At 54.6% G+C, this 12,826-nt stretch overlaps 1 protein-coding gene across 1 annotated transcript; it reads right to left on the bottom strand.

Moving 5' to 3' along the window:
* Positions 1–315: 315 nt before the first annotated feature.
* LOC147526500 (twist-related protein 2-like) lies at positions 316–807 on the bottom strand. Its single transcript, XM_086628482.1, has one exon. The coding sequence runs from the start codon at positions 799–801 to the stop codon at positions 316–318; it is 486 nt and encodes a 161-aa protein (XP_086484608.1). The 5' UTR covers positions 802–807.
* Positions 808–12,826: the final 12,019 nt, after the last annotated feature.

Raw genomic sequence — 12,826 nt, 5'->3', positions numbered from 1 at the left:
CTGATTTACGCGCCCTCCCGGGTCACCACCGGAGGATAAATCAGATTTTGAAGCCCTCATTTTACACCTTTCGCTACCAGACCCCGCGAAATGAGACCGGTCACTTTTTAGGGCTCCGCCGCTCATCCCCCCCCCCGCGACGTCCTCCAGCCCCGGCGAGGTTGGGAACCGCCACCTCCTCCGACCGCTACGTCTGGGGCTCGTTAAAGCCCGTGGAGCGCGAGGAGGGGGCGGCTGCGGCGCGGGACCGAGCCGGGGAGATGCGCGGAGGACGCGGGACATGCCAGCGGGGAGGTGGCCATACGTACCCCCAGCTCAGTGGGACGTGGACATGGACCAAGCCCCTTCCATCCTCCAGACGGAGAAGGCGTAGCTGAGCCTCTCGTGGGCCAGGTAGTTGCAGCTGGTGATCTTGTGGTCCAGCTCATCGCTCTGCAGGACCTGGTACAAGAAGTCTATGTAGCGGGCGGCCAGCTTGAGGGTTTGGATCTTGCTCAACTTGTCGGAGGGCAACGTCGGGATGATCTTCCGCAGCTCCGCGAAGGCGTCGTTGAGCGACTGGGTCCGCTGGCGCTCCCGCACGTTGGCGATGACGCGCTGCGTGTGCGCGTCCTCGAAGGACTGCGGGACGGGGCTGCGCTTGCTCCGCTTGCCCTGCGGCGAGGGCACGCCGCCCTCCTCCCCGCCTTTGCCCCCCTGGCCCCGCTTGCGGAGGCATTTCTTGTGCAGCCGCTCGCCTTCCTCCTCGCTGGTGACCAGGCTGCCTTCGGGGGAGTCCGGGCACATGCTTTCCTCTTTCATCTTCTGGGCACCGTGTGGGCGAAGGGCTCCGGGCGCTCACGAGACGCGATGGTCGCGGCACATGGGCAAAGCGGCCCCGAGAGCAGCCAGCGCCCGCTCAAGAGGTGCAGCCTGGAGCATCCACCCTTCAGCCTCCCCAAACTTCCCAACGCCTTGCGGAGCCCTCCAAGGAGCTCCGTTGGTTTTTCCTTTGGGCTACGGAGAGGAGGGCGTTCGGATAACTTTGGGAAATGGCTCTTGCTGATAGGGTGAGGGGGACCGTGGGCGGACCAGGCACAGACCAATGCAGCCGTGCAAGGTAATGCAAACATCAGTGGAGCTTATGGGTTCCAGATTTCCTCCCTCCCTCCTCCACCGACACCCTCAAGCCCTCCGGCACAGATGCTCCTGCCCGGATGTCGGGGGACATTGCCTATGCTAATGTGAGCACCAGCCATGGAGTTCAGGAGAGGCTTTTTTTTAAAAAAAATTTTTTAAGCCCAGTTGACCCTGCAAAAGCCAGTCAGAAATATTCACTTGTCCAGTTTGGAATAGGAGACTTTTATCTATGAGAGATACATGTGGAAATGTGGAGCAATGATGTTTCAACGAGCAGTACAGGGTATTCTCTGGGTCCAAAGGAAGAAGCAACAGTGACAGGCTTCCATGTTGCCCTTAAGGAATGGCATAATTCAAAATGAATTTGAGTTTGCATCCATTCAGCCATCCATCCATCCATCCATCCATCCATCCATTTGTCCATCCATTTGTCCATCCATCCATCCATCCATCCATCCATCCATCCATCCATCCATCTCCCCACCCACCCACCCATCCACCCACCCATCCATCTCTCTTCCTCTGTCTACATTTCTGGCCATCTACAAGAGTCCTAATTATACAGATGGAAGCCAACACTCATCCACCATCATGCTCCTCTCAAATAAAAATGGCAGCTGTCGCAGACAGGGAGGGTGGAATGGGTCCAGACCCTGTTCCTGGCTGGATCCACATCCATTTCCCCAGGAAATGGAGTGCTAGAAGCGTTCCTGAGCTTGCCTACAGATAAACCCACTTTGTCCTCCCTGCAGGAACACTGGGAGAGCTGCATCCTCTTTTACCCAAGGTTGGAGGTCTACAGCCAGACTACAAAGCCATAAAACATTCTGCACAGGTCCCTCCTTATATCGGGTAGTTTTCAGCCCTCTGTTATCACACCAGTAGAATCAACACATGAAACTGGAGTCCATTGGTGGCCCACCATCCTCCCACATCCAGCCACCCGCTCCCAAAGAGCTCCTACACCTTTGGGAATCCCTATAATCTTCCCATCTCCTGCCTGTGCCCTCTCTGCCTCTCCAAGGCGTTTCTTTTGATCTCATCCAAGCTCATCATGATCTTCCTGCTCTTGGTCCTCGGGAGCTCTCACCCTGACCCTCTTTGGTGGGACACAGAAGTCCTGGCATGATGCTCCTTGGGGATATTGGGATCCATCCTCAACAGAGCTCCATGACCCTTGCTAAAATCTTACTGTTATTCTGTCTTATCATGGGACCACAAAGAGGTATAATGGGAACCATATAGATTCAAACAGTACCAAGAGTTCATCAAAATCATTAAAATAATATCAATGAAACATAAATGATAGAGTTGACATATAATGTAACGCTGAGCTCTCCTGCACTGACGAGCCCGTGCCGTGCTGCTCCCCCGCCTGCCCCCAGACCGGTCACCACGGAGACGCGGCAGCTCAGGCTGAGCACGAACAGGAGGCTGCAGGAGAAAGTCCTTTAAAAGGCAACGACCTTTTTTTTAATTGTCTTGCTGAGTAGAACAAATTAATATTCTCCTCTTGTCGGTATTACCTTCATCCTGAATCACCTACGCTGTTGTACCGCAGTCTTCTCTTGAACTTCATCATAGAACCATGGAATGGGTTGGGTTGGAAGGGACCTTCAAGACCATCCAGTTCCAATCCCCCTGCCATGGGCAGGGACACCCTTCACCACACCAGGTTGCTCAAAGCACCATCCAACCTGATCTTGGACACTTCCAGGGATGGGACAGCCACAGTTTCTCTGGGCAAACTGGTCCAATGCCTCACCACCCTCAACTGTCAACTCATTGGGGATGACCGTAGCTGTGGTTGGGACCTCGCAGAGAGCCAACGGGTGAAAAGAAGAAATCAACGGTGCTTAAAGAAATCAAAGCTGCTCAGAAACACCTTGGTACTTGGGACACGCTGCGATGGAGCCCGGTGACTTCGCTCCTTCCTCCTCACCGACGCCGGCGCTGCCGGCGCGGCACGGGCTCAGAGGCATTACTCACACGCGAGCGTTGTCAAGACAGCGACTAATATCAGATGTTCGTCACGCGGAAAGACAATAGATCACAGGGGCCTGGGAAAGCAGGAGAAAACAAAGGGTGAGGAAAGAAATACCCCGGGGAGGGCAGGATTCAAGCAGGACCCAGGGTCCTCCGGTCCTGCGCTCGGAGGAGCTGGCCGGGCTCCGCCGAGGAATTAACACCAGCTGAGGCACGGGGTTTATTTTCTCTATTTTTTTAAAGAAAAAATATTGTTTTCTTTTTTTTTTTTTTTTAAATAAATTTAATTCAATTTCACTGGTGAACGGCTTCAGAGGAGCCTGGGATTGTTGCCGGTATCCTTGAGAAAAAAGGGGAACACAATGAGCTTCCATCTGCGGGAAGGATCAGCTGAGCACCCCGTGCTCCTCCAGAGAGCTTTTCTAACCCAGATTTGGATGTTTTGTGGCAAGAGTAATTTTTTTCCCCCTTAAACATTTCAATTTGTTCTTTCAGGGAGTGTTTTTTTGGAAGAATATTAATGTAAACTTTTCACGGAAAGGTCACGAGTCACCAAACTGGTTTCAATAACTTTGCTTTTCCAGCAAAGCTGGGGGGTTTATAGGGCTCGTTTTGACAGATCAGTGAAAATTTCAGACCTTAAATATGCAGAGAAAAAAAAAAGAAGCCCAGCGAGAAGCCACCAGATGGAAGATTTGAATTCCCACCATGTCCCAGCCCCTCTGCTTGCCTCCCCTCCTGGTCCTCCTCCACCTTCTTGCTGCTCAAATCCATCTTTCCTGAGCAGCTTTTTTTTTTTTTTTTTTTTGATTAGGAAGGAAACGTCCCCAAAGCTGGAGTGTCCTCAGCAGATCTGAGCCCAGAAGGTGGTTTGCAGGGCTTCTGCAGGGAAGGGAAGGGCAGGGGGGAGGTCTGTGGGGTCAGTCAGCACTTTGGAAAGAAAGGAAAGGTGGAAAAAGAGAAAGCAAGGACACTGCCGAACCACAGAGGGGCAGAGAGCGAGGGAGCGGGGAGTCCGTCGCCTGGAAAAACACGGCTGAGGCACATCAATAATCATAGAATCATGTTTTGGGTCAGAAGGGACCTTCAAGACCATCTAGTTCCAACCCTTCTGCCGTGGTGGTAGACTGTTGTCCTGAGACACCTTGGCCTCTCTCCGTCTGCCACAGGTCTGCAGGAATGGTCCCCCAGAGCAAGAGGGTGGTTGTTTTCTGCATGGTCTGAAGGACAGTGTCCACCACCAGACCTCCAAGTCCTCCTCACCATTTCTTAAGCCAGTTTCTCTGCAGAGGCATCTTTTCCCCACTACGCCTAATTGGTGCTTCGGTTTCGATGAATATCGGAGGTCTACCAGATGGACTGGTCATTCCTTAACCTTGGCCTTCCCTTCTCCTTGTCTTCTAACCCTTTCATCTCCTTGGCTGGAGTAAGAGATTGTTTCTGAGAATAAAAACTTCACTGTCCAATGCAGGACACCCCATGGGAGCACAAAGGAACCACTTAATATCTCAAAGAGAAAACGTTTATTTTAGCAATCTGCTGCGTGTTCACTGGTGACACCACATCTTTTGGCTTTTCTGGGTTGGACCTAAAGCACGAGGATCTGCCCTGACTTTGCCAAGAGGCACTGAGCTGGGTGCCTGTGATGGGAGGAGGTCTTGGAGGGGTAGATAGGGTCTTTGGGTTAATGTATGCTGGAGAAGAGCCTAATACCTGATGGAGCTGGTGCTCCACCAGCACAGTGGAAAGAAGGTGGACAAGACGTTTCGCAAAGACGAGCGGCCAAGAGAGCGGGGTTCAACCCCAACAACTCCCACAGATGCAAGAACGTGCCCTCGGCGGGCAGAGCAGGGTTGGGACAGGACCTCCACCATGCTCTGGGTGCAAACACCGTTTTGGGCTAAAGAAGCTGAGAAAGTGCCACCCCCTGAGCTCCACCCCAGCTTTGCACGTTGGTAGAACGGGGCAACCAACCCTCCCACCAGGAGTAACATGGTCCATGTGTGAGCCCGGCGCTGGCGACCGCGTCGCTTTGGTGGCCGAGGACCCGATTGCGCCTGCAAATAATTCCGGGCACGAAATCAGAGGCTGAGCCTCGACGCAGAGGGTTGGGTTGAATTTTTTTTTGGCGTTGGGTTGGGTTGGGTTGTTTTTTTTTTTTTTGCAAGCTCTTTTTCTTTGTTAGAGAGGACAAAAATAATCTCGTGTTTTATCCCGCGTGAAAAAAAAAGGAGGATAACGCTAATAAATCGGGAAGATGAAAGGGAGCCAGGAATAGCCGCTGCCCCGGAGGCCGGGGAAGCAGCTTCGGTTTCGCAGGTTTTTCTACTTATTGCGGCGTTAGAGTGGAAACATGTGTGGCGCGAATAAAAATGCGAAGCATCCGCTGCGGCGTGCTGTTGCCGCGGCAACCGCGGGGGATACGGGCGAGGGGGATGGCGCGGGGGCTCCGGCTGGAAAAGGCAGCTCCAGCGCCGCGGGGCCCTTTGATCCGCGGCGCTCGCGGCGTTGATGGATGGCCTCGCCGCTCGCTTCCTTGTCAAAGTGACATCACGTTCCTGGAACTCGCTGGACTTTTTAAGAACTAAAAGATGTTCCCCACCGAAACGCATCCCCCCTCCTCAAGCTGGGGGCACAGAAAGGACCGAGGGTGGTGTTACTGGTGAGACTGGGAGTGAGGTGCTGGTGCTTTTCCACCTCCCGTTGCCCCTTCCCATAAGCGGTGCCGTGGGATGGGGCGGTGGGACCGATGGATGCCCTGGAGATGCCAACCGCCACCCTGAGCTGGTTCCAGTTAATTTTCACATGTGAAATTTGGTTGTGTTCTCCCCCCTCTCCCTTTTCTTCCCCATCTGTTCCCATCTGGCCATCAAAGGAGCAAAGCGCCGTGTTCAGGGTCCCGCTGCCAAGAGCCTCCCCGCTCTCCCCGCAAAGAAACTCTTTGGGAGGAGGGAATAAGAGCCCTGGCAAGATTTGTGCCACGGGAGCAGGTTTGGGTGATGAACGGGGCGCTGTGATGCCACGGATGGGCTTGATGCATTCGAGGGGAAGGAAACAAGACCTTCTGTGGGCAACGTAGCAGGCGAGGGCTTGACTGGGAGCTCTACGTTTCATCCCAGCACTTGGCTGGACCCGGGCTAGGAGCAGGAACCCAGGGATGAGAGGTCAGTGACTCACTGTCAGATGGAGCAAGGATCCTGGTGGCTGTGGCTGGGTTAGCAGGAGGCATCTCCCCACCGCGCTACTCTTGCAGTGAGTCACTTCCAGCCAGGAGATCCTACAGCCTCCAGTCCAGTCTGTGGGAAGGGAAACCAAAGGGTCATCTTCTGCTTTTTAGGGAGTTTTATGGCTTCATCCTCTCTGAATGTGCAAATGTTGCCTAACCCCCCCTGCTCCAGGTCTGCTTCCCCCCTGCCAAGGTGTCAAACCTCCTTGTGCAGCTATTAACCCCCAAAAAGTAGAGTTTCCAAAGTGTGGGAGCTCACAAGAGAAAATCATAGAGTCGTAGAACAGTTTGGGTTGGAAGGGACCTTCAAGACCATCCAGTTCCAACTCCCCTGCCATGGGCAGGGACACCTTCCGCTACACCAGGTTGCTCAAAGCCTCATCCAACCTGGCCTTGAACACTTCTGGACACCTCTCGCAGCTGTAACTCCATCTACTCATCCCTCCTTCACACACCTTTCCCCTCGAGCTACCGTGGCCATGGCCATGGCCATGCGAGTCGTCGTCCCTCTCCTCTCCCCTCCGCATGATCCTGAAATCCCGACAAAGCCAAAAAGTTGACTCTTTTCTCCCCTGGTGCACTGAACATGGTCCCTTACTTTAAAAGGAGTTTGATTGAGGCAAATCTGTATTTTTGCTCGTGGTTACGTCTCTCTGCACGGACCTGGAGAGGATCCAGTAAGTGGAAGACATCCTGACCTCCATCTGCCCCACACAGAACCGCGCCGTCCTCCAGCATGAGCTTGAGCTTTTGTGGGAAAGGGAAGTTCAAAACTGCCGTGAGCAACGAGACAAACATTTGTGGTGGGTTTTGGTTAAACTGGGAGCAAAACAGCCTCTGGAAAAAAGCCGTGCGAGGTGTCAGAAGGGCAGAGGTTGAATCTGCCCCAGGAGGTCCCTGTCCCAAGAGCATCTTCCCCAGATGGGAGGAGACATTTCACTTGATGAACTCTCTTGGTCCCTTCTGCTCCTGCTCCCAGCAAATCGACCAGAGAGTCACGTTCAGGAACTGGGAAGGAGTGAAAGTAGGGGAAAAAACAAATATTTTTTTAACTGGGGGGCAACAAGAGGGAAGCAAAACAGGAAGACACTTGTGAGCACACACATCTAATGACAGTTCTCCTTGGGCTGTTGTCTAAATGCCATGAAGGCTACCAGCGGGGTAAGGCCCCAAAAGCACAGAGTGGACGGACGGACAGACGGACGGATGACACCAATGACGTACATCCCAAAGAACGCCGAGTTATTTGTTTGCGTGAGCGACTTCGCAAGCGCTCAAAGCTGACTCAGTTTTCTGCTTCTCCTCCCTTCGAGACGTGGGCCAAGGTGGAGTTGTGCCAACCCATGGGACAGAGGAAAACGGGGTCTCAGGAAAAGCTGGTGTCTTCACATGGCTCTTGCATGAGAGTCCACTTTCATGACACCCACCGGCACCTTGAAGCAAATTAGTAGCTCATGTTCATGACCCGGTGGCTTCCAATGGTTCCCAGTTGGACCATGCTTGGCAGAGCATGGTTATGCGCAACGTCTTAGGATGGACTTGGGTGGGATGGGAGAGGACAGGATGGGTTCTGTCCCCATCCCCAGCCTCTAGACCCCATGAGCATCACCCTCCATCACCATCAACCCGTGCCCTGCTCTGTTATCGACAAAGTCACAGAGGGCCAGAAAGAGGAGGAAGGACTTTGGAGAAGAGGGATTGAGTGAGGGCTGGAGTAGGGGGTGGTAGAGAGCTTGGGCCTTTCCCCGCGTCACTGATACTTTGCTGCCAGTGAGAACCAAACTCCACCTCTGCAACCTCTATTAATCACCTTTGCTCTCCCCACAGCTCAGTCCTGGGCAGAAAGGAGACCCTCCCAAGCCCAAAGATCCTTCAAAAGCCCAGGAAAGCAGGGGGTAGCATCTCTGCCTCCATCCCAAAAAGCTCCAAAACCGTTTAAGCTTCCAGGGGAAGAGACTTTGCAGAAGTTCAACATCGCCAGGAGACCCATGGGACGGCAGGTCCCACAGTGCTCCAGCCCATGAACATCCCCAGCTCCTGGATACCCCGTTCTTCATGAACATCTGGGATGAAGACGGTTTGCCGGAGCCCCTCCAGTTGCCCCATTTGGGCACTTCCCGACGGGAAGAACGCTTTTCTTCCCATGCTGCTTTCCCCTCCTCTCCTTCTTCCCGGTCCTGGAGCTGCCACCACTCCCAGCCCCAGCAGCACATGTGGGAGGACCCTGCGAGCCTTCAAAGCCTCGTCTGCGGAGAGACGACAGGCCGGTTAAACTCCTGGCTGGAGATGAAAGGAAACTCTCCCCTCGGCGGCTGGAACGAGTTGCTGGTGCTTTGGAGTCGGGTTTGAGGCCCATTTCCTGAGCGCCGTGGCAGGAGCTTTCATTTGCAGAGGGACTTTGCTCAACCAGCCACGGGGCCACCGCCAGAGCAGATGTCCGAAATGTCCGCGGCTCGTCCGCGAGCACGCCAGGAGGACGCCGGGATCTGCAGGACTGGATGCTCCAGCAGAGCCTCCATATCTCCACATCCTGGCACAGCTCGGAGGGACCCCGACACCCCTCGGGGGTCCATGGGCAAGGATGGGATGTCCAGCCAGGGACGGGGGTGAGCAGAACGGAGAGATTTTGGCTTCTGCGCCATGGCCAGACCCACAGCCCAGGGCTGAGGAGCGGCCGGTTGGGCGGATGCGAGCGACAGATTTTACTCATTTCGTCAAAGGAAATTCTATTCCGATTAAAACCCGTTTGATCTCAACGGAGAAGGGGGAAGGGGGGGTAGGGTTGGGTTTCTCTCCAATTGTTGGGCTTTATTGGGCTCATGTATCAGCTAAAAGCTTCCAAGTAAGATTTAAAGGAGGGAAAGGCGAGGGCACGAGCTGCAAAATCTGGAGATGACTTCAAGGGGTTCATTAAAAAAAAGGGATGCGCTGCGCAGCATGGAGCAGGAAGGGATGGAGCCGTTCTTCCCGGGCCACGAGTACACGTGGGCTGCAGAGCCAGGTGCCCGGGTACCCACGAACACCCCGGGGCTCCCCCCTCTCCTCCCACCTTGTGCCTGTGTCTCACCGTTGTGTTGGGATGGGGTTATCCGGGGCCTCCAGCAAGCAGCTCCTACACCAGCACGTCCCGCTTGACCTGCTCCCAACCCACTTGTGGATTCGAGTTCAGCAATTTTGGCTGGGATAAAAGGCCAAGTCGTGGAAAACTGCAGCTGAGAGGACTTGGAGAGGTCAACCCGCATGTTACTCTGTCCCTGGGATGGGTTGGTTGCTCTTCTGCCACGCCAGTAAATGCCTGTCCAGTTTGTCCTGACGGTGAAGGGGACCAGACGTTCCACACCAGCAGCTCACCGGCCTCACCGATCCTTCCCAGGACCTGACCTACATCTGTCCTGTGGTTTAAGCCTATTATGTCTTTTCCCATCTGGACTGGACAAGAAGAGTGGATCATTCCTCTCCTCTGTAAATCATGACCATGACCAGGTCTTCTCTCAATGGTTCCCTCTCCAGACCAACAAAGAAAGACACTTTCAAGCTCACTTTGCTAGAAAAGCCATACCTGCTGCTCTCCTTCCACAGCTGCCACCACGCACGTTACCTGGTGGGTGCAGGCACGTAGAGTCGAGCAGGGATGGATGAAAGCTGAACAAGGCAAGAAGATCATCTTGGTGGAAAAACTCCTAAAGGAGGAGATGCCACGTCGCTGTGAGCTGGGTTGGGTGTAGGGCTGGACTGGGCTGGGCTGCCTGTCTCCTGCCTGGGCAGCTGAAAGCCCAAGGCTGATTTTCCAAAGGGTTGATTGCTCCCCATGGAGGACCAGAGTCCTCCAGCACCTCACCTTCTCCTCCAACACCTGAAATAAAAGGTTTTGTCCAGATTCTAGCATAAAAGGGAACGCGTCCTGTGACGCGAAGCACTGCAGGGTTGGATGTTTTCAGGGAACGAGGAAGATCCTGTTGAAGTTTTGGCTTTTCTGAGGATCGGAGAGAGCATTGTGAGTTGGGGGACGTGGGCAACGGTCTTCCAATGGAAGCCATGATAAAGCATGATCTGAAATGAGTGACCACGAGCTGGCACGGGATCATCTGGATCGATAGCTAAAGTCGGAGGGTTTTGCCAAGGAACCGCTTTTCTGAGATGGAGAGAGGGAAAACGCCACTGAGAACTTCCAGCTCCATGTAGAAATCGGCTGATCCCATCCCATGGAGCACGTTTTCCCCAGGGGGAGAAAACAAACACAACAACAAAATCCGATTTGGAAAGGCAGAGGAGCGTGCACGGGTCTGGTGGGCTTTGGGGTGCCCATCCCAAACCCTGCGCGTCCCAACCCACCATCCAGGCACCGGGAAGGAATTTTTATTTTTTTGAGGGTCGATCTTTAGCGCTGGAGCCCTCAGCTTTGGGACCGCTCTACCAACCCGCAAGTTTTTTTAATATAATTATTCCCAGAATAAATTCTCCCCCACAAGGTCTTTCAACCACTCAACTGTGTCAAGGAGCCGCGGGCCAGGAGACACGTCCTGGCACGGTGCTGGCTTGGCGAGATGCTTCCAGTTGCATCGGGCATGGAATGAACAGGATCTGCTGGAGGATCTCACAGGAGGAGGGGACGGGCACCCGTTTCACCGCTGCCTTTTTGTTTGCAGCCATGTTTTGTTCTATTCCCGTTCATCTTTGACTTTTTCACCCCTTCCTTTACTCTTTCGTTCCTGGTTTAGGAGGAAGACAAGCAAAGACCCTTCCATGAGAAGTTGCTCCCAGCCTGTGGCGTGGGCTGTCCCAGGAGGGGACCAGGGCTCCGAAGTGCAGAACAACCCTCGCGGAGGTGCCGGGACCATCCGACAACCTCTGTGCAAAGCTGCGGTTTGGCTCCTCTCGCCCGCGCATCGTCGCTCTCCGTAAATATTGTCTCAAAGGCTCTTCCTAGATCCTCCACTTCAAGCCGGCAATTTTCAGCCTCCTCGTTAAATATTGGAACCATATTGAACCGTTTTACTCACTTGGTTGTTCTCCAAACTGAAAGATGTCCTAAAAATAACTATTCCCAGTTCTGTGGGTGATGCTCAACCCCCCCTCAAACCATGGCTGCCTCCCAGCCCCATCTCTGCTTTGGTTGGCTTATCCCACCGCTAAATCCGCTCATTTGGGGACTTTTAATCCTATTGCTAATTTTTACCAAAGCCCACCTCTGCCTGCTGCTGGCTTGGGAGAAGCAGGACCATGAATTCCCTTGGGAAGAGCATCAGCCCAGCAGGTCTCAGCACTGGAGATGACCAGGAGGATCTGCTCTGGGCTCAGGTCAGTGGGTCCAGCACCCATCCAGCTTCAGCGATGGCCTTTGGAAGCAAGGAGGCACCTCTGGGGTCACCTACTCCAGCAAAGGGGTCTCACAGGAGGACTCCTCCTTGCCACGCTCACCTTGGGCAGGTTGTCCTGTCCTCTCCACCCTCTGCAGACCTGGAGCTGCACTCAGGATTGGGGCCGGAGGCAGCGAGACCCTGCAGCTGTCCCAGCTGCGAGGAAGGCACCAGATCAAAGACTGCAAAAGTCCCTTCTAGACTTATTTCATTCTTTTAACCCAAACCAGCCATGCCAAACACTACCCCCACCCGCACGTCCAAGGTCACCCCACCTCACCACATCCACCCTGACCTTCCACCCACCACATCCAGCCCCGTCCTGCACCCGGGGCCACCCCACGCTGCCACGTTGGCATCATCCAGTGCTACCCCAACCCCTCACTCGTGTCCAAAAACACCCGGCGCCCGCTCCATCGCGCTCCATCCAGCACACGATGGCCCACAGCTCCCTCCTCCTCCTCCTCCAGGGCGTTGCGTGCAAGAGCTGCAGTTGTTAAAACGGTATTCGGGGGGTGGGTGGGGGTTATTTTATTTTTTATTTTATTTTTTTTTTTACAAGTAACAGCCAGTAAACAAAGAGCAAATATGTGCTGAGTCGGCTCCCTCGGCACGGGGCGGCTCCGGCGCAGCGAACCGCGCGTCCGGGGGGATCCGCACGGCCGTGTCACCGCGCGGGGCCGCGGTCCCCCGTTCCCGCAGGAGCGATTCTGCTCCGCGGTGCAGACACATCCCCCCTCTCGGCACCGGTGCCAGCAGGAGACGTGTCCTGCAAGCACAGCCTCGGCCAAGCGGCGGGATGAGACCCAACGTGGCACCGTCAAGCTGGGTGGGTGGACATCCCCAAGGGAACGGGGACACAGCGTCTGGGCAGACTTTTGACCCTCTTGCCTCCAAGGCTGGTCCCTCCCAGCACTACTGTGCCAGGCCAGCTGTGCTTGGGACCATCTGTGGCCACCTCAAGGATGGTTGAAGCCCTCTTTGCTCCAGCTGAACACAGCCCCAGCCTCTGCCCCATGTCTCAGAGCTGTTGGACACCCCCAAGCACAGCCCCAGAGCCCACTTAGAGGACACACAGACAAGATTTATGGACCCGACACACCAAGGATGGCATCACCCTGACCAACAGGCACCGAGC

The sequence above is a fragment of the Tauraco erythrolophus genome, chromosome 31 (assembly GCF_009769465.1).
Source record: "Tauraco erythrolophus isolate bTauEry1 chromosome 31, bTauEry1.pri, whole genome shotgun sequence".
Lineage (NCBI taxonomy): Eukaryota > Metazoa > Chordata > Aves > Musophagiformes > Musophagidae > Tauraco > Tauraco erythrolophus.
The sequence above is the reverse complement of the archived record's forward strand: the minus strand, read 5'-3'. Positions and strand labels throughout refer to the sequence as shown.